Source organism: Cnephaeus nilssonii (assembly GCF_951640355.1).
Source record: "Cnephaeus nilssonii genome assembly, chromosome: 10".
Lineage (NCBI taxonomy): Eukaryota > Metazoa > Chordata > Mammalia > Chiroptera > Vespertilionidae > Cnephaeus > Cnephaeus nilssonii.
In genome coordinates, this window is record NC_137081.1 from 81178521 (window position 1) to 81205670 (window position 27150).

At 37.7% G+C, this 27150-nt stretch overlaps 1 protein-coding gene across 1 annotated transcript in view; it reads left to right on the forward strand.

The window, feature by feature from the left end:
* DPP10 (dipeptidyl peptidase like 10) overlaps window positions 1-24648 on the forward strand; it is a gene marked incomplete at both ends in the record, with an annotated part of 660265 nt that extends 635617 nt beyond the window's left edge. Inside the window, 7 exons of the mRNA XM_079782730.1 lie at window positions 6130-6324; window positions 7048-7102; window positions 15815-15914; window positions 16168-16226; window positions 16339-16411; window positions 22251-22324; window positions 24511-24648. Coding sequence (XP_079638856.1) covers window positions 6130-6324; window positions 7048-7102; window positions 15815-15914; window positions 16168-16226; window positions 16339-16411; window positions 22251-22324; window positions 24511-24648 — 694 coding nt within the window. The remainder of the gene's footprint in view (window positions 1-6129; window positions 6325-7047; window positions 7103-15814; window positions 15915-16167; window positions 16227-16338; window positions 16412-22250; window positions 22325-24510) is intronic.
* Between the last annotated feature and the right edge of the window lie 2502 nt (window positions 24649-27150).

A 27150-nucleotide genomic window follows, 5' to 3' on the forward strand; every position in this document is an offset into this window, starting at 1 on the left:
GATCAGCTCCTGCATTGAGCGTCTTCCCTCTGGTGGTCAGTGCGCAGCATAGCGACTGGCCATTCCACCGTTCGGTCAATTTGCATATTAGCCTTTTATTAGATAGGATTACTAATGGAAGAAGATGGGGATATGAGCAAGAAATAGTTCTATGGAAGGCAAAATAATATTATTTCTCATATGATATAGTAAATATATGAGAAAACTCATTCTGCCATTCTGTGTGTAGGACAATTCATCCATGAGAAAAAATCTTAGGACAATAAATTGAGAAATAGAGAGAAGGAATTGGCCCAAGGAGCCCTTAGCTAATGTGTAGGCATTGTTTGGAAGAGGACAAGCTTCATTAGGCTTTAGATGTACACATGTTTCAACTAAATATTCTCTGCCTATAAATTTCTATAAAGTAAATTTTAGATTAAAGCAAGACAGATATTTTTAAGGCTACTACTGTCTGATGTCAAACTCATGTTCTATTGTGAAATAAAAACTGTCCTAAGGAACAAAATCAGAAGGGTTGACAACTGATTTTCCTTAAGAATTTAGTGTGATGTGGCTCTATGCAGGGTCGGTTTCCTTTCCCTTATCTTGCCTTCCATTATGTTCTTCAGCCTCCCTTTCACACTCTTTGCGTTTATTGTATCTGAAATAAAACTGCAACACAGTCCTCAATGACTCCAGCTCTAATCTAGCACTTATGAAGCTGAAGTTGATCTATTCTAGGCCTAGAAAAAGCAAATAACTGAGATGACTATAAGCAATTCTATGTCCCCTCCTTTCACACTCCAATGGACACAAATATGCAACTCTCAGTATTGTAGTTTTATTTTTTGTACTTATTTTTAAAGCTTTTTTTGTTGTTGTGGTAAAGTAGACATAAAATTTACCATAAAAATCTCTTTTATGTATATAGTTCAGTGGCATTAATACATTCACATTGTTGTGCAACCATCACCACCATCCATCTCTAGAATTGCATCTTCCCAATCAGAAAACATGTCTCTATTATGCAATAACTCCCCACTCCCGTTCCCAAGCTCCTGGCATCCACCATTCTGCTTTTTGTCTCTGTGATTTAATCACTCTAAGTACTTAATATAAGTGGAATAATGAGGTATTTGTCCTTATTTTCCTGGCTTATTTCACTTAGCATAATATCCTCAAAGTTCACCCATGATACAGTATAGCAGTTCTAAAAGTCTGCCATGTAGGACAAAATGACAAAAGAGCAAAGCGCCATGTAATAAATAGATCAGTATGAAATGTGCTCTCCTTGGAAAATATTTTTGTTCCCTTTATTTTCACCAAAATTTTACTGGTTAAGAAAAAGGGCTTTCAAAAATGTTAACTATTTAAAAATATTATTTACTTCATAATGAAGACAATATATTAAGATAAAAAGAGCACATAATTGCTCAAGGTAACTCAACACATTGGTAACAAAGTCAGAAATAAAACCTATGTCTTCTGAACCTAAATTCAACCCTCTTTTCTTGAAATTAAGTAACATTTTGTGAACCTGACCAAACATATAGTCTGAACAAATCTTTCCTCCCTAATTCAGTTTCAGTCTAGGTGATATTTTTCATGTCATCAAAAGGGGGCTCGCTCTGTCATTTTGAAGATCTTCTAGATACCGTGCATTTTAGTCATCTATCTTTCTATGTTTTATTAAATTTTACATCCTGAACTCTTTATTCATACAGACACATTCAGTTTTGAAGGTACCAAAAGAGACAAGGATTGGGCCCTTGAGAATCTTAACTTTGAAGAAAAGTTTACAGTCTTAATTTGATTTCACTGCCTATATAAGGCAATAGGCAAGTTTCATACTGCTGTGATCTTTCCAATGCTTAAAATAGATGGAATTGTTCTTTTCACCACAACTTTCAACAAAATTACATGTTCCTATTCTCAATCTTCAAACACCCTCCATTCTATGGGTCTCCAGAGTAAGGTAAAATAATGTAAAAAAAAAAAAAAAAAAAAAAAAAGATTAGAAAGATACTCAGAAGAAAAAAGGAACTGGGTGAATTGAAGCTCACAAGTCTCCATGGCCAATGTACCCACTTATTACATGGTGGATGATCTTGTCTATAGTACATGCCCTGTAGTCATGCCTACCACCAACTATCTTGATATTCCTACCTCACTTAATAAGTAGTATATTTTTGTCTTTACTTCTAAGGGGGTGGGTGGGGCACCTAATATTTTTTCTTTCATACTTTATGAAGAATCTTTACCCTGTCCCTCAAGTGTCTGGGTTATTCCTTATAATGGAAATATTAGCATCTTAATCCATGTTCTCTCCTAACTCACCTTGAAATAGATATGCCTGTATTATGGAGCAAAAAAGAAAGGGAAGCAAACCTAACAGATAAATGTGTTAAAGTCATTGGTTGAAGTGTAAAATGACAATTTAGAGAAAGGAGCAAAGGAGTAAAATTGTACTGTTTTCCCTGAGCATTGGAAACATGATTAAAGGATTGAAAGCTTTTGTTTTTTAAAATAGGCAACTATTCATTGATCATAAAAGTTTGAGAATGTGCCCTATTTTAAACTATATTTTAAAATGATTTATTTGCCTGCCATAAAATGTTTTTGACTAAACTTAACATAGTTGTGAATTTCTAAAATAGCTGTGTACAATGCAATGGGTCATACATAACTTGAAAACTTATATCTTTCAGATTAACAAAACATTTACATTACCTTAGACCAGTTGCCAGTGTTTAAAGTTGAAAAATTCTGCCTTAATATTTAAGAACACTGTGGTAATCGCTCCAAAAATCTGTTGATTCATTTTTAATGTTTTTGTGTTAAGATATCATTGGTCAATATAGAAAATGGAAATCCCTCTGACATAGGTCACATGGCATGGCACAATATTTTTATCTATCAATATTGCCCAGTTTAATTTTCACACAACTGACCAAAATTTTTTGTATATTTATTTATTTGACCTGTAAAGAAATATGCTTAATGTAAGCAAAAATGGCTTCCAACAAAAGTGTAATAACAGTTTCTGTTGTTTGATGAATCTAACAATGGTTTATATTGCTTACTGTATTTCATAAAGTATTTACAAATACATTAGAACATTTAATATTTTCAAAATTCCTTGAGGGAGAGAAAACAGAATTTTTATCATTGTTAAAGTTAAGGAAACTAAATCTTAGAATTTTAGCATCTTGCCTATGTTCAGAGTGAAGTTAGGACTCAAAACTGTCATATTTCTACTCAGCTTAAAGGGTCAGGTTAATCATTGTATTTTGTCCTTTGTGAATCATGTTTTGCTTCCTAATACTTGCAATAAGTCCCCAAGTTTCGAAACACAGTGTCTGAATTTGAACTCAAGCCTTTTTCAGGTCTTTCCATTTTAAACTTCACCTGAGTCTACTTTCCCTGGAAGGATCTAGTTCAACAAGAACACGTTTGCTTGTTCTCCATGTATCAGAAACTGTTAGGCAGAGTGATTCATACTGTCTCTCCAATGGTGAGCAAGTCATATCAATATCCCCGGGGATACTGGCAAAAAACACCAATTCCTGACTTCATTCTGAACAGGCTATAAGATTTCTCGTTTACGGATGTGGGCATGTGCGGGAAGAATTCCCAATAATCTGATCAGGAGCTGAGGTTGCCAAAACTAAAATACATTTTAAAATTAAGAATTAAATTAAGAAAAGAAGCTAAGACTGCAAATACTATGGGAGGACAAAGCAGATCTTGATTTGGATCACAGGATTACTAGTGGGATTTAGAAGTGAATGAAGAGGTCCTGGTTGAATAACTTCAATGACGCAGTCTTTACTTTTGATGGAGGCATCATAATGCATGTAATAAGCTATGGTACAGGTAACTTCCTCCTCACAAAGGGTAAATAAATGTTGGTAGTGTATAATAAATAAGGTAATGATCCTAAGTGCTTGTGCCACAGAAAGCATTTATATTAATGTACTAGGGCTAACAAGGAAATATCACAGGCTGGGTATTTTAAACAAATTTATTTTCTCGGGGTTCTGGAGGTTAAAAGACCAAGATCAAGGTGACAGCAAGTTTGTTTTCTTCTGAGGCCCTTCTCCTTAGTTTGCAGATGATTGCCCTCTTGCTGTCTCCTTACAGCAGCGGTTCTCAACCTGTGGGTCGCAACCCTTTCACAGGGGTCTCCTAAGACCATCGGAAAACACAGATATTTACATTATGATTCATAACAGTAGCAAAATTACAGTTATGAAGTAGCAACGAAAATAATTTTATGGTTGGGGGTCACCACAACATGAGGAACTGTATTAAGGGGTCGCGGCATTAGGAAGGTTGAGAACCACTGCCTTGCAGGGTCTTTCCTCTGAGCACACATGCCCTTGGGGTCTCTCAGTGTGTCCTAATGTCCTCTTCTGATAAGGACACAAATCAGATGGAATTAGGGCCCTCCCTAATGGCCTCATGTCAACGTATCCGCCACTATAAAGTCCCAGTCACCAAATACAGTCACATTCTAAGATACAGGACATTAGGGAATCAACACATGCATTTTAAGAGACACAATTCAGTCCCAAACAGCGTTTTATAAATGTCAGTTGTTTGATGTTTTGCCCTATTCCCTACTTCCTCTCTTACTTGACTCACTGGTCCCAAACAACCCCTGTATCTGCTCAGTTCCATCTGCTGCCCAGAAGTTAGTTTCTTTAGCAAGTTAGGTAATCTGAGAACTTGTTCATGAGGATTAGTGTGTGTGTGTGTGTGTGTGTGTGTGTGTGTGTGTGTGTGTGTGTGTGTTGGAGCTTCTAGGTAAACATTTGCATAAACATGAAGGCAAGGGGCTTTAGTGTCTTTATAGGAGAGTGAGAGTGAGTAGGGTGAAAATTTCTGGTGTGTAGTCCAACTAAAAATGGAAATCTTTTCAGAGTTAGATGTTTGATGCTCTTCAAAATTATCACATGGACCACTCCCTGTGTGCTCATCCTAAACTTAGGTTTGCACCTAGATAATCTGTGGCATTTTATGAAAATTTGTGTGTTGTTTTTGTTTTTACTTTTTTTTACATTTTGGAAAATAAAATAATAAATATCATTGGAATATGACAATTTAAAATTTTACCACCTTTTTCCTTTGGAGAGAAGATTCATGCTTTATAATTCAACAGTACTTCTTTACTTTTAACTTTCACATTTTTCAAACGTATGTGTCTGTGCTTTCTTTTGTTGCTGTCAATGACAAAGAGTTTTACCTCACTGTTTGCTTAAATTCTCCTCAGTGAGAATTCACCACCACAACAACAACCAAAATAAAAGAAATAAAAAGAAAAAGGAAATATAAATGTAGTGTTTCTTTTTGAGTCTGGCATTCTGTGGGGTTGTACATTTCTTGTTAAATTATGATTGATTCCATAACTGATTCTACTCTCTGTCAGAACCATTAGCCCTCGTAGAGCATTTGCGAGGCATTTCAGAAACACTGTCTGGAAGAAATCTAATAAAGATGAGCTTGTATGTAAACTTGATGATCACGCTGTATAAATGTTGTGGCAGAATGCACGGCAGAAAGATCAGCCAGCACTCTGAGGGAGGGAAGTTTAACCTTTATTTCGCAGATCTGCTAGTCCAGGGGAATTCCGGATCCAAAGCCTGAACTGAACTCGTGGGGAGGCTCTGGCCTATATATCTCCGCCTGTGGCCGGACCCTGAGGGTCCCCGCAGCTCCGCTCATCCCTCTTGGCAGGGCCCTGGGGTTAGGCTCTGCAGCTCTGCCCAAGCTCAGTCAGAGTGGGGAAGTAAGACTAGAGTTTTAACCAGATACTGAACTAGGTTGCAAGCCCCCCCCATTTTTTCTTTTCATAAATGCCAATGGGAAATATACACATATTTCATCATTTTCCCTTTTGGAAAATGAGTAAAATTAATCTTTCATGTGCAGTTTTAAATCTTGTTTTGTATTTTCATAGAAATTTTCATTTAAAATTTTACAAATGAAAATGGAATTCAAAGCTTCAAGTTTATCATCAAGAATTAATGGATTAATAGCCATCATATCTCTTTTCCATAAATTTTGTTAACTAATAAGGGTGAAAGCTAAAATTCCTACTAGATTGGCAATTGCTCTTGTTTTGGTCCAATGTTGGTATTGCAGGGATGAAGAACCAGGAGGCCAGCTGGTTACAGATAAGTTCCACATTGACTGGGATTCAGTACTTGTCCACACAGATAGCATCATCATTGCACGATTTGACGGCAGAGGAAGTGGATTCCAGGGCCTGAAAATTTTGCAGGAAATTCATCGAAGGTTAGGTTCCGTGGAAGTAAAGGACCAAGTAGCAGCTGTGAAGTAAGTGGCTGCACATATTCCTATTGTCTTCCCTGTGAAAGTCAGTGCTAGGTAAATGATATATGATGCGATGGATGCTGACTCAGATATTTGTATTTTAGTTATTGAACAATTTTCTAAGTTAATCACATAGACTATTGCATTTTTTCAAGTACCTTTCTTTCTTAGCACCGTAATAAAAGAATTATCATATTTCCTCTATGGAATTAGAATTCACTTTGGATGAATTCACTTTCATGAAAATGAAAGATCTTAATTATGCTGCTATCATTTTAATCATAATTCACAATGTCTATTATTTCTTTAGTTAATTAACAATTCCTGAGCTTTCACATTTACAATTACCACACTGACATGAAAGAATGACCTGAGAAATCTAGTAGGTCCTTTAGAACTGTACATAGAAATAGGCGAGAATATTGTTAAAATGTAGATGTCAATTCAGTGTGTCTGTAATGGGGCACAATGATTTTAAATAGGACCCAAAGGTCTTAAATGGGACCCAAGAGTCTGCATTTGTTAACAGGCTATCAGGTGCTACCCAAACTATTGGACCATCACTTTGACTGGCAAGATTTTGAAATACATGGCTTTTATACATCAATAGAGCTGCAGCCACAAAAGTATTTCTAGTTTGACTTGTGTTGTGTGTGTGCCAAGAATGAATTCCCATGTGCATTTAACTCAAGAAGATATAACTATTTTTTTTCTTTTTCACTGCAGATTTTTATTGAATCTACCATACATTGACTCCAATAGATTAAGCATTTTTGGAAAGGTAAACAGTAGAAAAATTGTGTGTGTTTGTATAATTACTTTCCTCAATTTACTCTAAATTATGTATATCATTCTTTAGAATATAATGTTGTAATTACTAATTATATGCATTCAATAATGTATTAATTAACCAACTGTTTATTAGTATCTAGTACCTGGTGTTAGAATAACAACAGGACATAAAAAAGCTCTGTTTTTATGAAGCTTACCTTCTAGAGGAGAAAAAGATAGTAAACAAATAAATGAAAAATATTTTCATATGACAATAAATCTTATAAAAAATCAATGGAGAAAATTTAACTGCAGGAAAGACCAATGTTATTAGATTGAGTGGTCAGCTAAGAGCCCTCTGATTAAGTGATATTTACGCTGGGACATAAATAATCAAAGGGAGGCAGTCATAGAAATCGCTTAAGGCACAGCAGGAACAGCAAGCTTTGGGAAGACGGACCTGGCTTAGAATCTGAAAGATGACCAAATGCATAATTATGTCTCCTGTATTTTCTGCACAATACTTACTTCTTATAGCAATAACTTTTATTTTGGATTCAACATCATTTTTAGAGTAATAAAATCTACCTCATGTAGATATTTATTGAGCGCCTTGGTTTTATATGTCACTGGGCCAGATGGTATGAGGATACAGAGATGAAAGGAAGAAGGTCTTGCACTATTCCAGACAAAGCAAATTCTTGGTGCTCATGGATTTAAATATGAAGTATTTTCTGCTATTCCTAAGTGAACCCAGAGACACATGCCATAAAATAATTAGTAATTTTCCGGGAGCACGCATGTCCTCCCCACTTCAGATATCTGCAGAGCACCATGTCTTTGTTGTATTTAACTTTGGTTGTAATATTCAAGGGACCAATAAAAATATTTTGGGAACAAGATCCCTATAATATAAATGCAAACAAACAAATAAATGAAATGCCCTCATTAGTGGTAAAGGTATTAGTGAAAAAACAAAAATGTCTAAGAAAGTGGTCATTTCAAAGAAATGGGAACTCTAGCTACATTAAAATGTGCATATAGTGAAATCATGTCCCATGCTCCAACATGGATGAACCTTGACGACATTGAACTTGGTGAAATGAGCCAGGCACAGCGGGATAAATACTATGTGATTCCCTTTATGAGGCATCTAGAGTGGTCACATTCGTGGAGAAAAGGAGTACAATTATGGTTGCCAGGGCCTAAGGGGTGGGGGGAAAAGAGAGCAGTTGTTTAATGGGCATAGAATTTCAGTTTCACAAGATGAAAGCGTTCTGGACATCAGTTTCACAACAATGTGAATACACTTGATGCTACTGAACTGTGCATTTAAAAGTGCTTAAGATAGTAAATGTTATGCTATTTTTTACCCCATCCCCATGAAAGTGCATCTAGTGGAGATCATTATACTCTTTAATGCTCATGATATAAAGGACTCAGGGCTTCTGTATTTCAGCTCTGTACTCGCTGCACACAAAAACAGGCATCAAAGACCAAATGAGTTGTAGGAGCATTCATTAGAATGGAAATTTAGAACAGATTCAGAAGGTTTAAACAGCCTCATGAAGAACGTGGGACATGGACTGATGGTAAACATTATTCAGCAAATAGAGGGCAAGGAGAATAGTCTGGTATAGATGCCACATTCAGGAAGAAAAACATGTTTGGGGAACCTGAAATAAATTTACTATCATGGATTATAGGCAAACATAATTACAGGGGAAGAAAGGGTATATGGCAGCATTAGGCCAGAAATTCACTATCTTTGATCAATTATTTCCTTTACATTCAGCAATATTTGATTAAATGTACAATTCCTACTTTTCCCTTTTCAGTATACATTTTTTATGGTCTATATATCTTCATCTGTATCTATATCTATATCATCTATATCTATATCTATATCTATATCTATATCGATATCGATATCTATATCTGAATCTGCATTGACATCTACATCTACATCTACATCTACATCTACATCTACATCTACATCTACATCTACATCTACATCTACATCTACATCTACATCATCTAGCTAGCTGGCTAACACCATCCATTATAATTTACTTTGCCAGCAGAAATAAAACTTAGAAGTTCTGAGGTACATTTCACTTTTGATCTTCAGAATGCCAAAATAATGAACTGTAAGGAATTGGTCAATATTTTTTTGTTTTGTGTATAATTTGTTCTAGCTCAATCTTTAAAATTTGGAAAGCATGGAAGCTAATTAAGACATAGAATGCAATGGTAAGATATGTACACATATAATACCTTAATAAAAAAAGAAAAAAAAAGACATAGAATGATAGTATTTCTAAGAATGTTTTTTCTATCAAACAATGTAGATTTTTAGACTAACCTTACCTATTTTTTAGTTATTGTAATGTTAAACTGTATTCAGAAAGAAAACAATTATTAATAAATGCATGCATTCTAAAACTATCGCATGTATATTAGAGGGCAAGGGATGAGATAAACTTCAGCCAGTATATAAAAATAAACAAAACTTTTGGGCATTAATATCCAATTTTATTTCTTCTTAAAAATATAAAATTTTATTGATTTCAGAGAGGAAGGGAGAGGGAAAGAGAAATAGAAACATCAATAATGAGAGAGAATCATTGATTGGCAGCCTGCTGCATGCCCCCTACTGGGGATGGAGCCTGCAACCCGGGCATGTGCCCTTGACTGGAATTGAGCCCAAGACCCTTCAGTCCACAGGCTGATGCTCTATCCACTGAACCAAACCAGATAGGGTTCAAATTTTATTTCAATATTCCACAAACACTCGATAGGTAAGCAAGATTTTATAAAAATAAAATAAATTTGTTAAAATTTAATAAGAAATGCAAAAATGTGTTGCAAATGGAACTGACATAATAATTGTAATGAATGGAAAAATCTCATCACTGAGCAACCAATAAAAAGACAGCACAATTGAAACAAAGCAGTCTATACTGAGTATTGCCTCTTTTTTACCTAAATCAAATGAAAAATTCCTCTAATTGACTACATAGTCCATGTGATGGCCACCGGTTTTGATATCTTTTTGGTAGATGTGAGCTGTTTTGAAATAGAGGTTATTTCTCTAACATAGATTAAATTAAAGCAGCATTTTTATTAGGTTCTTAAGTGGTACAGAGAGAATCATGTTCAATAGCTTTCACTATCATTAAGTCTTAAAGAGTTTTTAGCTTCACTAGTCTCAAATTTTCATATTAAAAATAGTGAAATACAATTCTTTGTGTAGCAGCAATAATTTACAACCCTAGTTTCACTTCAGAATCACATGGCGAGCTCCACAACCCATCACCACAGATTGAATTGTTTTCAATAACATTGATAAATTTTTTGAAGGTCCGCTGATCTAGGGCATGTTGGCTGAAGCTAGGAAAATGTTTTGGTGTGTTCTTTATTGTAATATTATGCTATAAGGACTTGCTATTCAAAATGTGGACCAGCAGCATAGCTATACCCTGGAGTTTCTTGCCAAATCTTAGAATCCACACCAGATCATGCATTTTATTAAGATTTGCAAGCACTTTGAATGAACATGTAAGTTGAGAAGCATTTTTCTAGGATCTGCTTCTTCTATAAAAGGCACCATTCTTCTTAGTTCCTGGAGAAAATTAACCTCTAAGAATCATATTAAACTTAGGTAAACACACACACACAAAACAAAACACAACAACAACATAAAAACATAACACCAATTTATTATTTTATAATATTTATATATGGGATATACAGTTCTGTGGACTGGAATACTCAGCTATTTTCTCAAAGTAGTAAACAACTAAATCATAATCAGTGGAAGTTTGTTAAGCATTTGTGGAATTAGAACCTTAAAAGTTATCACCTAAGACATGATCCTCTACAATGCCTTTCTCAAGGTGGGGATAGTATTGATCTGTGGGAAGGAAGCACTTGAAGGCTCTTGGATGTGACACCCTGGCTCATCTCTCTGACAATATCCTAGCAATGCTTCCCCTAGGTCCAGCACTCTTAAGGGCTAAGCAGCTCTTTACTTGTTCTGCTTGACTCCCCGTACTCTCTCAGACCTCTGAAAAGGAGCAGAAGATGCCACACCAGAATATGCCTCTTTAGCCAAAGGATAATGTTGAGCTAATTGTTTTTAAGAAACAGCAAATGCTTCTACTCTGAAAACAGACAGAGTAGAAGTTATTCTTTTAGAAGAGATATTTACATTTATAAAGAAAATTGCCATTTGTATCTCCCTGTCTGTACCAACAAGAGAAAGATGACTCTAAATTATAAGAAATTCTTAGCAATGGAGAAGGCACCGGCTTAAACCTACATAAGAAGCCCTATCCTTGTTTAGGGTTCTTTTCTGGGTCACTTCTTAGAACCAACCTCTCCCAACATCTTCTTTAATTGAAGATGGTATTTAAGGTGGTGGCCTGGGCTTTCTTACAGAATTACTCAGTGTCTCTGGTTAGTTCCCAAATATACATGAGGTATACATGTTAAAAACACACACACAAAAAACACACACCCAACAACAACAACAACAAAACTTGTGCTTGTTTTTCTCTTATTAATATCTATTACAAGGCATTTCAGCCAAGAATTAAGAAGGATAGAAAGAAATTATTCCCTCTCTCCTTCCCTCCCTTCCTTCCTTCCTTCCTTCCTTCCTTCCTTCCTTCCTTCCTTCCTTCCTTCCTTCCTTCCTTCCTTCCTTCCTTCCTTTCTTCCTTCCTTCCTTCCTTTCTTAATATTTTCATTGATTTTTAGATAGAGAAGAAGGGAGAGGGATAGAGAGGTGGAAACATCAATGAGAGGGGATTGAACCCACAACCCGAGCATATGCACTGACCAGGAATTGAACCAGTAACCTCTTGGTTCATGGGCTGATGCTCAATCCATGAACCACACCAGCTGGGCTCCACTTCTTTCTTTAGATGTGTTAGCACAATTAAGCCTGCTACTTTTAAATTTTGCTAACCAACAGCTATTTTTCTCTCTCTCAAAGACACTGAGCAAAAACACTCTTGGTGGCTTCACTCTAAAAAGTGTAATTTTATTTCACTTAGCTCCTTATTTTGGGGGAAGCTTTGCTCAAGCTTCTGGGTGCTATGTGAATATACAAGTAAAAAAAAATGATATATGTGGGATGAAAAATAATTTCTTCTTTACCCTTTTTGAGTTCTTGGCTGAGATACCCTTTAATAAAAGACAGATTAACAAGAGAAAAATAAAAATATGTTTATTGACATTTATACCTCATGTCTACATGGGAGATACCCAGGGGAAAATGAGTCAGTCTCTGAGGTGGCTTAGAATTCAGATTTAAAATACCATCTTTTTTTTAAAAATGTGTTTTTATTTATTTCAGAGAGAGAAAGTGAGAGAGAGAGGTGTAGAAACATCAATGGTGAAGAGAATCATTGATCTGCTGCCTCCTACACACCCCCTCCTGGGGACAGAGCCCACAACTAGAGCATGTGCCCTGACTGGGAATCCAGCTGTGACCTCCTAGTTGATTCATGGGTCCATGCTCAACCACTGAGCCACAGCAACCAGACCTAAATTACCATCTTCCAAGGGAAACAAGAGAAGATATAGGTCTTTTAGGAGAGATAAATGACTGTTAAGAAAGAGGAATAGGACATTAGCTGAATAGATGGGAGATACAGTTTGTGGCAAATTTTTTTCTGTCAACTTCTATTCTCCTCTTTTATGACAAGAGTTAGTCTTCCCTGATTGATGGAATTCCTGGGGAAGGAATCTATAACAATAGAGTTCCTGTTGGAAGACCTGTCTTTATGGGAGTTCAGAGAAATCCTCTCCCTGCATTTGTTGTTTTTTTAAGTACCTCTAGCTCAAAATAATCAATATGCCATTGTGGAACATTTTGGAGTAGAATATTCTGTTACTCTTTACATACATTCTCTTTGCCATTTCATTAATGTCAGACTGCATTTTATACTTTTTTATGTATCAATATTTAAATGATGTTTCAAATAAGCATAAATTAAATTCTGTACTTATCATATCAAGTGTTTAGTGAGAATACCAGATTACTTTAGCACTAAACTACACTAGAATCATCTAGAAATCTTTCAAAAGTAGACCTCATCATGAACCAATTGCACCAGAATTCTTAGTGCTAAGACCTGGGTATTAATATTTTTTAATACCTCCTAGGATACTCTAATGTCCAGCAAGATGTGGAACATTGCCTAGAGCACAGATTAAAATTAACTTCTAAAATTAATAAATAATTCCCTTAGCCTCGAATTACTGTAATTGTTAAAATCTCCTTTGGACTTTTTCTGGTCAACTCATGGACTACAAAAGAAAGTTGAGCATCTTGACTTATTTTTTAAGAATTTATAAATAAATTAGTTCAAAAAATTTCAAGAGGATATTTTAAAATTAAATTTAAACAATAATCCAACTCATTTAAGTAGCAACATTATTTACCATATCTCATTTCCTTCAAATATTTAGTTGCATGAAATCGAAAGCAGAATCTATATTCATTATTTATTTTTATTTTTAAAAATGTTTTTAAATTGATTTTTAGAGAGAGAGAAAGGGAGAGAGGGATTGAAACATAAGTGAGAGATAAACATCAACATTGATCAGTTGCCTCCTTGACACCACCTGCTGGGGATGGAGCACCCAACCCTGGCATGTGCCCTGACGAGGAATTGAACTGGTGACTTCTTGTTGCATGGGTGGACGCTCAGCTACTGAGCCACACTGGCTGGGTCAGAATCTATATGTATGATAATAGATTTTAAATATTTAATTATGCTTTCTTAATTCTACATAGCCATCATTATTATTAAATGATATACTATATATATATATATATATATATATATATATATATAACTTATTAAATCATATATCATTTTAGGTTTCATATATAATACTAGAGGCCTGGTGCATGGATTCATGCACATTAAAGAAAATTAATTAAAAGGTGGCCAGCAGGGCGTGACTGAGTGAGATGGGCCCGACATACCCTGGAGCCAATCTCCCGCAGTCCCTCCTCGGCTGGGGCTCGAAGGGTGTCTACTGAGTGAGCGGGGTCCCTCAGGGGTCCCTCAGCCTGGCCTGCAGGAATCAAGCCGAAACCGGCAGTCTGACAGCCCCCAAGGGATCCCAGAGTGCAAGAGGGCACTCTGCAAAGTTGCTGTGGCTCAGCAGCTCCTGCACTGAGCATCTGCCCTCTGGGGGTCAGTGCATGTCATACCTACCAGCTGGTCTCTTAGCCTTTTATATATATAGATATCTGACTTGCCTAAAATGATATATGATTTAATAAGTGCTGTATTTGCATAGCTTCAAATTATTTTGGGCAGTTTACAAATATTTGGTATGAAATTAAAGAGCAAACCTTTGACACTTGGTGGTATATGATTAATTTTATATTTTACCTAAAATTATTAAAATAATGTTCTATAAAAATTTAAACAACTCTTTTCAAAATTTTATGTGTACAAAATGGTCTTTGTGTTACTAGGGAGATTTGGGTATCCATTTCCCCTTGGGTCTGGGGCTGGTGTTCTTATCATATTTCAAGAAAAATAATTTTCTGAGACTCACTCAGGAGAGCAAGTGATTTTTATTTGTGTGGAATTATATCCCTGTGTTTCCAAAGTCCCATTTCCTTTACTTTAGTTCTGGAAGAAGTGTAGAGCTGAAAGCAAAGCTGGTGTCCAGAGTTTCCATCCCATTGTGCAGCTGGGTCCAGTTCCACATCAGGCTAGTTGCAGTCCATTAGTCCATTGTGTGTGGAGGCCACATGACCATGGGCCATGTGGGAAAATGTAGGAGAGTGCAACATGCCAAGGACACAAGAGCTCAAGAGAAACCAAGAGCCCAAGAGAGGGCATTCCTAGGGGATTAAATATCTGAAATTTTGCATCCTTGAAATGGCCATGCCTATTCTGGCCAATGACCTGTTCCCAAGTGTGACTGACAGACAAGTACCTTCCCTCTGTCACCCCAGCTTTACTGGGCATGTGTCTATCTCCTCTCCATTGAAATCCTAGGGAGTATAAATTTATAGCATCCTGGTGAAGCTGCCCAAATAACATGCCTACAGTACTTGGTCTTCCCTTTGCTCCTTTCCTATTATTAATAAATAGATTAGTAGCAATTGTATTATTAGTATACTAGCGACCTGGTGCATGAATTTGTGCACCAATGGGGTCCCTCAGTCTGGCCTGTGGGATCGGGCTGAAATCGGCTCTCCAACATTGCCCGAGGGGTCCTGGATTGTGAGAGGGTGGAGGCCAGGCTGAGGGATCCCACTGGTGCATGACTGGGGCCAAGGAGGGACGTGGGAGGTTGGTCAGCCAGGGAGGGACTGCAGGAGGGCTCCAGCTGTCCGGCTTGTCTCACTCAGTCCCGATCAGCCAGACTCCAGCAGCAAGCTAACCTACCAGTCAGAGCGTCTGCCCCTGGTGATCAGTGCACATCATAGGGAGTGGTTGAGTGGCCTTTGCATATCATTAGCCTATTACACTTTGATTGGTTGAGCAGATATTATGCTTTGATTGGTTGAACGGCCGACAGGGCGACTGGACACTTAGCATATTAGGTTTTTATTATATAGGATTCTTTGCTCACGTTTGGGACATAATGAGACATTGTGATATGTAGATCACCAAACATAATGATTGAAGCTAAAAATATCTACAAGAATTATATATATATAATTTTTTGTTGCCAGGGGTATGGTGGCTATGTTGCATCAATGATCTTAAAATCAGATGAAAAGCTTTTTAAATGTGGATCAGTAATTGCACCCATCACCGACTTGAAGTTGTATGGTGAGTACTTCCTATAAAATGAGCTAATACAATGTATTCATTTGTAGAAAACAAAATCCTAATGCAAAGAAGCTCAATTGAGTTCATTTATCATGTGTTATCAGAGATCTTTACAGCTGTTTATCTTCTCTCTGATTTAATCAATTTTACTGGAGCATGACAATTAAATGTGAAATATAGAAATTGAATAATGAAATATTCTATTCCAATTGTTTTTAGTTTATTCTTAAATTTCTGTTTTCTTGGGTCACAGCTTCAGCTTTCTCTGAAAGATACCTCGGTATGCCATCTAAAGAAGAAAGCACATACCAGGTAACTAATTTAAAAATAATTAAGAAAGAAAAGTACTTCCGTTCTAAAAGCTCAGTAAAAATGTAAATACAGGTAGAACTATATATACAGATGTTTTTGTTTCCCTTTGTAGGCATCAAGTGTGCTACATAATATCCATGGCTTAAAAGAAGAAAATATATTAATAATTCATGGAACTGCTGACAGTAAGTATTATATTTGCTGCTAGTCATTGATGGAGTCTGAACTTGAACAAAGGGGTACATTCAAAGACTTGCTTAAAGGGGATCCTATAAACCTACTAAAGAAGAAAGCGGAGTGGCACAAAATCTGATGCATGATGGGAAGTGGTTAAAAGGAACTCAGGACTAATAATAGAGCAAGATGTGAGCCTCAATGGCAGCACTGTGCAATAAAATGTTCTGGATGGTAGAAATGTTCAACCTTTGCTGTTGAACACGCTAGCCACTGGCCACATGTGGTTCATAAGCATAGGTTCATAAGCATGTGTTTAGAATGATTAAAAAACTGAATTTTTAATTTTAGTTAATTTTACTTAATTTAGTGGCTAGTGACTACTTCTATGGTGTTATTTAGCATACCTCAAGAGGACACTAGCCTAGAAAATAACAGGACAGCACTGAGATAAAATTCTGAGGAGGCTACCCACTTAAATTGTTAAAAAAAACACACGTTCATATCACCTCTCATTTGTCACATTAAACATCGGAAATGTATGTGACTGATATTACTAGTAATTAATAATATTTTATAGTCACATAAAGAACTTATACATGCTTTTTATTATTCTATGTAAAACTTTACAACAGAGGGATGACTATTCATAGCCCCATTCAGAGTTGAGAAAAAAAAAAAAAAAAAACACTCACCAATTTCAAGGAGGAAACTAATTTATTTAGGGCTACCTGGCAAGTGAGCAAGGATAGTCAAAGCCTTGAGTTAATAATTCCTAAATTTTGAACTGTTTTTCTTGGTTCAACTGCCTTGCCTAAGTATTTTTACTCCATTATAAATAGCATATAACTAAAAAAGAATTATAGCAAAGATCATACCAGGTCTTGAGTTTAACTTTCAAGCATGTCAGGCCATGGTTAATTAATGTTCAGCTCAGTATATTATCTATACTAATAAAAGGGTAATATGCTAATTAGACCAGAGGTCTTCCGGAGGACCTTCCAGGCGTCCTTGCTGACAAAGCCGGCCTGGAACAAGCCACCTGCCCCGTGGTCCTGGGCACCAGCACCTGCGGCTGTGGCCCACGAGAGGGAGAAGGCGCTCGCCCCCAGTCCCGGGCGCCTGCAGCCGGCCCAGTTGAAGCCGGCCCGGGTCCCAGGTTCCTGCAGCCAGCCAGAGGGAGGGAAGCCCAGGTCCCATGTGACTGCTGCTGGCCAGAGGAGGGAATCCTGGGTCCTGGGTGTGGGGCTGAAGCAGAGGCTGTTTAGGGAGATGAGGCCAGCGGGGGAGCAGTTAGGGGTGATCAGGCAGCCAGAGGTGGTTAGGGGCGATCAGGCAGGCAGGCATGCAAGCAGTTAGGAGCCAGCGGTCTCGGATTGCTAGAGGCAGTCAGACATCCCCCGATGGATCTTGGATTGATTTATCTTGGTATTTCCCCTCAAAGAGGGAAAACTTAACTCTCCTTCCTACCCCTTTGGAGCTGATTGAAATTACTGATTTGCTTTAAGAGCACTGTATAGAAAGGGGAGAAAAAGTAACTTTAGAATACAGACACTTGACAAATACCATTCAGCCAGGTGGTCAAGTTTAATATCAACAATGACAAGTCACTTTGATAGCATGCACCATGTATATAATTTAATAAAAAACATATTCCCAGTCTAACAATGAGAAAAAAACATTGGACAAACCCAAAAGGACATTCTATCAAATACCTCAGAACGGTCAAAGTCACCAAAAGTAAAGTCTGAAAAATTCTGCTGGACCAAAACATCTTAAAGTGATATTATGTTTAAATGCTTCTAAGTTGTGTCAAACGTATCATAAAAATATAAAATCTTAGTAATAGGGGAACTGGGCAAGGTATATACAAGAACTCTTAGTACTGTCTTTGTAACGTTTCTGAAAATCTAGAACTACTATAAAATATTTTTAAAAAAAATTCCCCAAACTTACATAATACCTGACTTGTGTTGGGTGAAACATAAAAGAGAGCATAAACATTCTGAAGGACATTAGACTTTTGTTCTAAGGCGTTAAGATATTATATGAATAATAATAGTAATAACAATAAGTAACAATTATTAAGTACTGACTATATGTCACTATGGGAACCACGCCAGAGGCACCTTATGGTCAAGGCCAATTAAAGCACAGAGGCCTTGTTGTCAATACACCGGACTGTCCCAGGCCACTCCATGCCTAGGCTAAGATACCATACACAGCTGCAATACCACAGCGACCTCACAGTATGCTCTGCCCTTTTATAGCCAAATGATTTATGTCACTGTTGGCAACTAGCCTTTTTTGTCTCTGGAGTAATATATAGGTTATTGACCAGCTAGTGTGGGAAGCAGAGGCGGTTGGCACAGGGAATGTAGCTCCTATGTGTGCAGGAGAGAGGAGAGAGCTCAGAGGAGCTGAGAGCTAGAGCTCATAGAGAGCTCAAATACAGCTACCCTGTTAACCAGCTAGAGTGAGCTGGGCAGGAGAGACGGGAGAAGCTGCTGAGCCAGAGAGTTTAGATACCACTATAATGTAAGGCAGTGAATTTAGAGGCAGCATGTGGCTGCTCAGATAATAGCTGTAAGTACAGAGATTAATGCTACTGTGTAGGAATGATATGTATTTACCAGCCTGTGTATGGCTGCCTATATGGGATTGCTGTGAAGGACTGTCTTGTCTGATGACTATGTGGCCCCTGGCTTCCACAATAAAGACTCATTCTTATACACCCACCACTTCTCATGGCCTCTGTCTACAACCTGGCATCCAAGAAGGTCCAGCCCCTCGGCAGAGGGGCTCGGACCCAACAGTTAGCATAGTGGGCAGGGTTCAAGAGGAAACCTGCCCTGGCATATTTGGGAAGAATTTAGAGAAATACCTGAATTCAGAGCAACTCAGAGCAGCAGTGCTGAGCAGAGCTCTTGCAGTCACTGACAATCACAGAATGTGCCAAAAACTTTTAATTTCATCTTACCTGTTTTTCCCAAAAATACTGTAGTTATCATCACTCTTCTTATTGAACAAATTGGGGAAATAAATATTATGAAATTTATATAACTTGCTGAAAATCACACAAGTATCAATTCGTAGAAAGAGGATTTGAATCCAACATTGAGAATCTTACTTATCGTGCTCTGAAGCTTCAATTGCAGCAATCCTATCTAATAAAGAGGGAATATGCTAATTGAGCCTCACACCATTGCAAAGATGGCGACACCCACAGCAAATGAGGAGGGAATATACTAATTGACTGCCCCACCCTCAAAGATGGCAGCACCCACAGCCACAAGATGGTGGTGCCCAGTCCTCTCAGCCCCACTGGGGCGGCAGTCACACGGTAAGGCTGAGCCCGCCCCCAGGCCTGCCTCCAGAGTCCCCCAGTCCCCTCAGCCCATCAGCTGCCCAGGGCTGGCCCAAGGTGCAGGCAAGCCTTGGATGGTGGCTGCCCAGCCGCCCAGGGCCGCCTGAGGCTCAGGTAACCAGGTCTGGATGAAGCATGTGCTGCCAGCAGTGGCAGCAGCAGAGGTTTGATGGGGTGTTGCCTTCCCTGATCCCTGTCTCACCTCCCGCCTCTGAGGGCTCCCGGACTGAGAGGAATCAGGCCAGGCTGAGGGACCCCCCCCTCCAGTGCATGAATTTTCATGCACCGGGCCTCTAGTAAATAATATTAAGGATTAAATTTTTTTACATCTAGCAATCACTGTTGCAGCTACTGAGGTAAATCATCATTCCTGTCTGACTCAGTCATGCCTAGTGCTTCGCCTGTCTGATAAAATGCAAGCAGAGATTCAGCACTGATCACGTTAAAGCAAATGCACCTGTGCATTTGTCCATGCACACAGACACACACTCACACATACACTACACATGTACACTCCCTATGGGCTTGGTGGCTCAGTCATTGACACTATAATAAACCATTATTAATATTTTCTTCAAAAATTACCAGCAAATTAGTTCAATCAGTCAATTAGACTTTAGTGGTGACAGGACGATGCTCCAACCAACTGAGCCACCCAGCCAGGGCTCTCAATTAGACTTTAAATATCCCTGTTTAGTTTTAGGAAGGGGTCAAATGACAAATATCAACAAGCTTCACACTAGAAACTGAACAGAAAAACAATCCATTTGGAAAATCCATCTATACTGGTGGTCGGCAAACCACGGCTCGTGAGCCACATGTGGCTCTTTGGCCCCTTGAGTGTGGCTCTTCCATTGCAAAGTGCAGGCGCACACGTACAGTGCGATTGAAACTTTGTGGCCCATGTGCAGAAGTTGGTTTTCGGCTCTCAAAAGAAATTTCAGTCGTTGTACTGTTGATATTTGGCTCTGTTGACTAATGAGTTTGCCGACCACTGATCTATACTAATAAAAGGGCTATATGCTAATTAGACCAGATAGACCAGACATCTTCCGGTTGTCTGGTCCTCCTTCCGGACAAAGCCACGGTGGCAGGAGCTGAGGCAGAGTGGTTAGGGGTGATCAGGCCAGCATGGGAGAGCAGTTAGGGGCAATCAGGCCAGCAGGGGAGGGCACTTAGGGGCAATCAGGCCAGCAGGGGAGGGCAGTTAGGGGCGATCAGGCCAGCAGGCAGAGGGGTTAAAGGTGATCAGGCAGGCAGGCAGGCAGAGTGGTTAGGGACGATCAGGCAGGCAGGTAGGTGAGCAGTGAGGAGCCAATGGTCCCGGATTGTGAGAGGGTGCAGGCTGGGCTGAGGGATGCCCCCATGCATGAATTTCGTGCACTGGGCCTCTAGTTTATACATGTATCTTTCAACCTTATCCATAACAGGAAATGGTGGGTACTTTCCAAAACATTATCCTACAGTAAACAAAATGAGAGATCATTTTACCTTAGCTATTGCTCCTCTTCATTAGCATTTCAAGTAGCTTAAATTACAGAGCGATTCGTAAACTTCTTCCAAGATGACATGGTCATTCCCCACTAAGTACAATAGAAAGATGTTGGAAAGACCTTAGGTAGATTTTAAAGAGATTGAAATGACCATTAGGGAGCTTTTATTTTCTGCTATGTAGAAGTATTGCTCAGTATCACAGAATTAGAGCTATGAAGGATCTTAAACTATATATAATCCTGCCTAGTTTTACAAAGGTTAAAAATGCTAGCTTAAAAATTATTTACAGAAATTTGAAGAGCTACACAGCATGGGAATGAACAGCGCAGGCAGCATGTGAGCAAAGTGCTGTACAGAGATCTGAGCGATTCCTCCAAGCGTTCAGAGCTGTTAGGGCCAGGGCTACTACTCTACCTGGCCTGCTGTGCTGCTTACTTCAGTGTTGGACCTTGAGGGTCAGGTAGAAGGAAAGGGGAGAACCAGCATGATCCGCATTAAATATTCAGCCTTTGAATAAGGAGATGTGTACTCTCTTTTCTTAACATGGGGTATTCTTTTCTAATTTAAAATAAAACAGAATGCCAGTATTTCACTGAGATTGGGCCCTGATCATCCTCAGAAAGAAATTGAAACTGGTTTGCTGTATTATTATCCAGACAAGTATTCACTATGTTAAAATTCTTATAATGGTATAAAATGTGAACAATTAAAAATGATAAATGATAACCAATAAAGTAAATCTAAGTAACATCTGTATAATAAGTAGAGCCTTCCTAGTAGCTCCTGTTTTAGTTTATTTTTTTATGACATGAAACTCAAAGTTTTACATCATTGTATCCACTGGCTTCCTACTTAAAGCCAGGTGTAAGTCTTTTACATGTGCAATGTATGTAAAGTAAAATATTTAATCTTTTCGGGGAAAAAAGACATAAAATGTTCTTATCCTTATAAACATATTTCTTCAAATATCACAATTTAATTTCTTACAGCAAAAGTTCATTTCCAGCACTCAGCAGAATTAATAAAACACCTAATAAAAGCTGAAGTGAATTATACTATGCAGGTAAGCCACTTTTTCAGAAGATGTGTTGATGGCCTTTCCTACCTAGGTTTTTTAGTTGCGAGATCAGAACACAACTTCTGTGCTGCTCCATCCCCCATGCTATTAGTTTTACTGTGTTTGTAGCGATCAAAGATTGATTTTTTATTTTTTCTTAATTATGCTGAGAATGTGGATAAGCTCCTGCTTTACAGTTGTGTAATAGTCTTATGCAATGTCTTTCTCCTGAGACTTTTATTCATGCTGCTCTCAGAGGGGTACATGAGTGGGATTTCTCTATTGCTGGCGGGAGGGGATTCTTGGGGTGCTGCTGAAATGAGCACTTTCAGAAGCCCTCGTGGGAGAACGAGATGGCTTAGAAGATTTTGTTTGAATGGATTACATTCCTCAGTTTCCAATGTCCCATTTCCATCAAGCCAGTCCTGAAAGAGGGCAGCTGTGGGTTCAGCAAAGCCAAAAGCAAAGCCAGTGTCCAGAGCTTCTGTTCCATGTTGCAGCGGGCCCAGGTCAGCGTCCAGGCTAATTAAAGTCCATCAGTCCATTATGTGGAGCTCACATGGCTGTGGGCCACGTGGGTAAATGCAGGGGAATGTGCTGCCTGCAACAGGAGTTCCAAGAGGGCCAAGAGCCAAGAGCTGGGAGCTCCCTTTGTTCAGAAGTTTAAATATTCAGGTTTCATGCCCCTGCAGTGGCCATGCCTATTCCTGCTAATTACCTATTCCCCGGTGTGACTGGACAGATAGGTAAGCATCTTCTCGCGTCACTCAGACCTTATTGGGCATGAGCCCAAACTGCCTTTGGCCAGTCCCTCCCCCCGTCAATCTGTAGGGAACAGACTTGGAGAGTGCTAAAGTACAGCTTTCTGTATAAATGACATGCCTATATTATCTAGTCTTCCCTTTACTCCTTTCCTGTTAATAATAACTAGACCATTACAGTGGCATCAATATCACTGATAATGAATTCTTTTAAAATGATAATTCTCTTTCTCCTAGTCCCTTTGTCTTTTCCTCATTTTTCATCATTCTCATAACCAAAAAGTTGGGAGGGGGAGTGGTTTCAGTAAATGTTATGAGAAAAAAGGAGAGATTTAAAAAAAAAATTAGATCTGTGCCTTCAACCATATTTAATAAATATTTATCAAGAACTTATTTTACAAAAGTCATTAAGCTAGATAGGTCAATAAGACATACTTTATACCACCAAGGGACTTTTAGTCTGAAGGAGGAGTTAAGAAGGAAATAAAACTAATTGTAATTTTTCAACATTTGGGAGAACTAAAAGTAGTTCAACATATCTAACACCCAGGAACCAGTGTTAGGATGATGACAGGTTAAGGAGAATAACTAAACAGATGGTGGGTCATACCATTAGCACTCTGAAAGAGTATGTGGCTTTACCCAGAGGGCACCAAGGCACCATTTAAGAACATTTTACTCAGGAATTAATGTGGCAACCTTTGTATTTGTATTTGGGGGGGGAGGGGGGGAAGTCACTAATGTCTTTTATATCGTCAAAGTAAAAATTGCATTGCACAAGATTAAACAAACAAGGAGGACTTTATTTAAGACTATTGCAATAAGGGAGAGAGACTAAATTCAACTTTGTTGAAATAAAGGGGTGAGAAAGCTTTGAAGCTAACGAGGAGGAACTCATAGTCCACTTGCATTTGGCTTTACCAAAAGGTAATGTAAACTTTCTTGTATCTTTATGACAAATCCCTCCCTCAGAGACTGCGAGATAGGGGTGCTTTCTCCTTCAATGCTTATATGTCAAAGAGATGGTTTCCAGTCCTTGAGAAAGACATTTCCTGGGTTGTAAAACTGGCAATAAACTGAAAGAGCATTTACATACATTTCAAAGGGACAGTGAATGAATTTATAATTTCAAGTTTTCTAAATTAAATAGGCTAAGAAAAGGGAGGTCAGGAGCTTATACTTATGAAGAAACTGTCTAATTTTCCCCCAATAAATCTCAATTTAAATACATAAAATTGTATGTTGTCTTAAATGGTGATTATGATAATAAAAAGGAAAATTTTTGATATAAAGAACTCAGAGTGTAATTAGTTGAGATTTTGGTTAGATATTATTACCTGAAGTTTCTTTGCCATTTGATGAAAAAGAATGGGTTCTGAGGGACAATACTTGCTCTGGTAACTTTAAATCTCCTTTCTCCTCAAAATTTAGGTCTATCCAGATGAAGGTCATAGCATATCTGAGAAGAGCAAGTATCATCTCTACAGCACAATCCTCAGATTCTTCAGTGATTGTTTAAAGGAAGAAATATCCATGATACCACAGGAACCAGAAGAAGAAGATGAATAATGGACTCTATTTATATAGAACTAAGGGGATACTGAGGCTCAATGAAATCTAACCAAGAGACTGTAATATTGTAGATGCTGCAGAATTCCAAGGGCAGCTTAAGGAGATGACACTGGAACAGCACACTCAGAGACAATACACTAGAATTTGAATACAGATGTCCAAGTCTACTGTTTTGCCAAGGGTGCAGAACCTGTTTCTTGTGAAAGGAAGGTCAAATGGTTGGTTTCTTAGGAGAAATTAGTTTTGCATTAAAGTAGGAATAGTGCATGTTTTTTTCTGTTATGCCCTATTTGTTCTGTAACTAGTTGTTCTCATTTTAATTTTAATGGCCACCATCTTTGCATACAATGCACATCTTATCAGTACTACAGTCCCTGATCTTGGTGGCTGAGCTGCAGTCTAACACTTTACTGTACCTTTACAATAAGTGCAATTCCTTCATTGCCTATTATTATGCGTAAGAAAATATTCAGTTAATAAAAAGAGGCTATTTTATGTAATTTCTGTTTACAAAAAAAGCATTGTTAAATGGGTCAAAGATCATGTAGAAATATGGATGTTAGCACCTTCCAAAGTTCAGCCAGTTACCAGTAGATATGCTATTGTTAAACCAACACACGAGTGTGTGTTAAACAATATATATATACACACTTGTGCATATGCAATCAATAAATTTATCTTTACATGTTATTCATGCTACAAAGGATAAACTTTTGATGAACTACAAGAAATGCTCTTTTACAGGCTATAATGGAAGCTTTGTTTAATGAGCCAAATATGATGAAACATTTTTTTTCAATTCAAATTCTAGCTATTGCTTTCCTCTAAATGTTTGGGTTGTGTTTGGTATCGTTTTTAGTGGTTAATAGTTTTCTAGTTGCAATTTAATTATTTGGATATGATATCTTGTCACTTGTAAATTAGATACTTAAATATTAAATTATAGTTTCTGATAAAGAACTTTTGTTAACAACGCAATGCCACTGAGTACTATTTTGCTCTTTTGGCGGAGAAGGCTTTTTTAAAAACACTTGGTCCTTTTACTTCTCTCCCTCAATTCAGAATCAATTCTCATTTTCATTGTAAAAGCAAAGCAAAGAGCTGGATTATTTCTTTTGCCAGTTCCTATTTAATAATCGGTGCCTGCCCAATCCATCTGTTACTGTTTAATTTAAATACTTCTAGAATTAGAAATGAAATATTTTTTAGTCATTGATGAAAAGTTCATAAACAGCAATGTCTGCTGTTTAACTTGAGATGAAGGCACAAGACGCATTCCTTCCTGGTCTGTGCTAACTTGCAGTAGTAAGCAACTGAGAAAATAAAATAAACTTCACTGTCTGAAATCAACGTAAGTCATGAGGGGATTAAATTTGGTGAGCAAAGTCAGAGTATCTTCGCACTTTACTTTAAGGATCGTCAAGAAGATATTGGAAAGTCTGGAAAAGTTCAGCTAAATCTAGGTAATATACTATATTTTTGTGATTTTAAAAATTCCTTAGTACAGGCTGCATAAACATGACATTAGAAGACCAGGAGGAAACAAACATGTCACAGAATTGCTCCTATTCTGTCAAAGGATCAACCCCCAAATCTGGGTATTTGGAAATGTGTGAGTCATTTGGGAATATTCTGTTCTTCTTCTGAATGCATTGAAATTGTGTCCTCACCGCTCCATTGAATTCAATTTAAAATGAGAAAGGCTCTTTTCTGAAAGACTCATTTCAGGTCTTTCTCAAGAATAGTAAACACATTACAAAAAGGTTGTAATATTTCAAAGGAAAGTTTTGCCTATTTTATTAAGATGGAAATTTCTTTTAAGGCTGATTTAAAGTCCAACTGAAGCTTTTTAATCAATATTTTAAATTTCAACCACTAGAGATTTTTATGATGCAAATAATTCTGTTGTCTGAAAGCTGTGGTTTTATTGAATGTCTATTTGAGTAACATTTAAAACGTATTTACCTTTTACTGTTCATCACTTCTCCTGTTTTATTATTATCGATGTTTATCTATTTTTCCAATTAATTTAATACAATTTATAATGTGAAAGACATTTGTCTGGAACCCACTTTCACCTTATAGGCTAAATAGATCTCAAATGAAGACATACCGCTTAGTAGGAAGGTGGACATTTTTCATTTGTGTGATATTTTGAATTTGAATAATTATGCCATTTTAGGTAAAGAAATGCTCACCAACACAGAGACACCGGGTATTAGAGGGATTGTGTAAGTGGACTTCCCCATTTATACATTTGTCTTTAGTCATAATCCCGCTATTTTGAGTGTATTGATGCATTCCAAGAGGTTCCTAGAACTCCAGTAGCAAGCTTTCCAAGTGACATTTTCCCCTGAATGTTAAAATAAATCAAGCCAAACTGTAAAATAAAACAGGTAAGCTGTATTAAACCATCCACGGAGAAAAAACACATAATGTTTTGAACCTATTTGGAAAGGCAAAAGTTTTGTTTCACTAATTCCCTCCATGGAGGTCTCT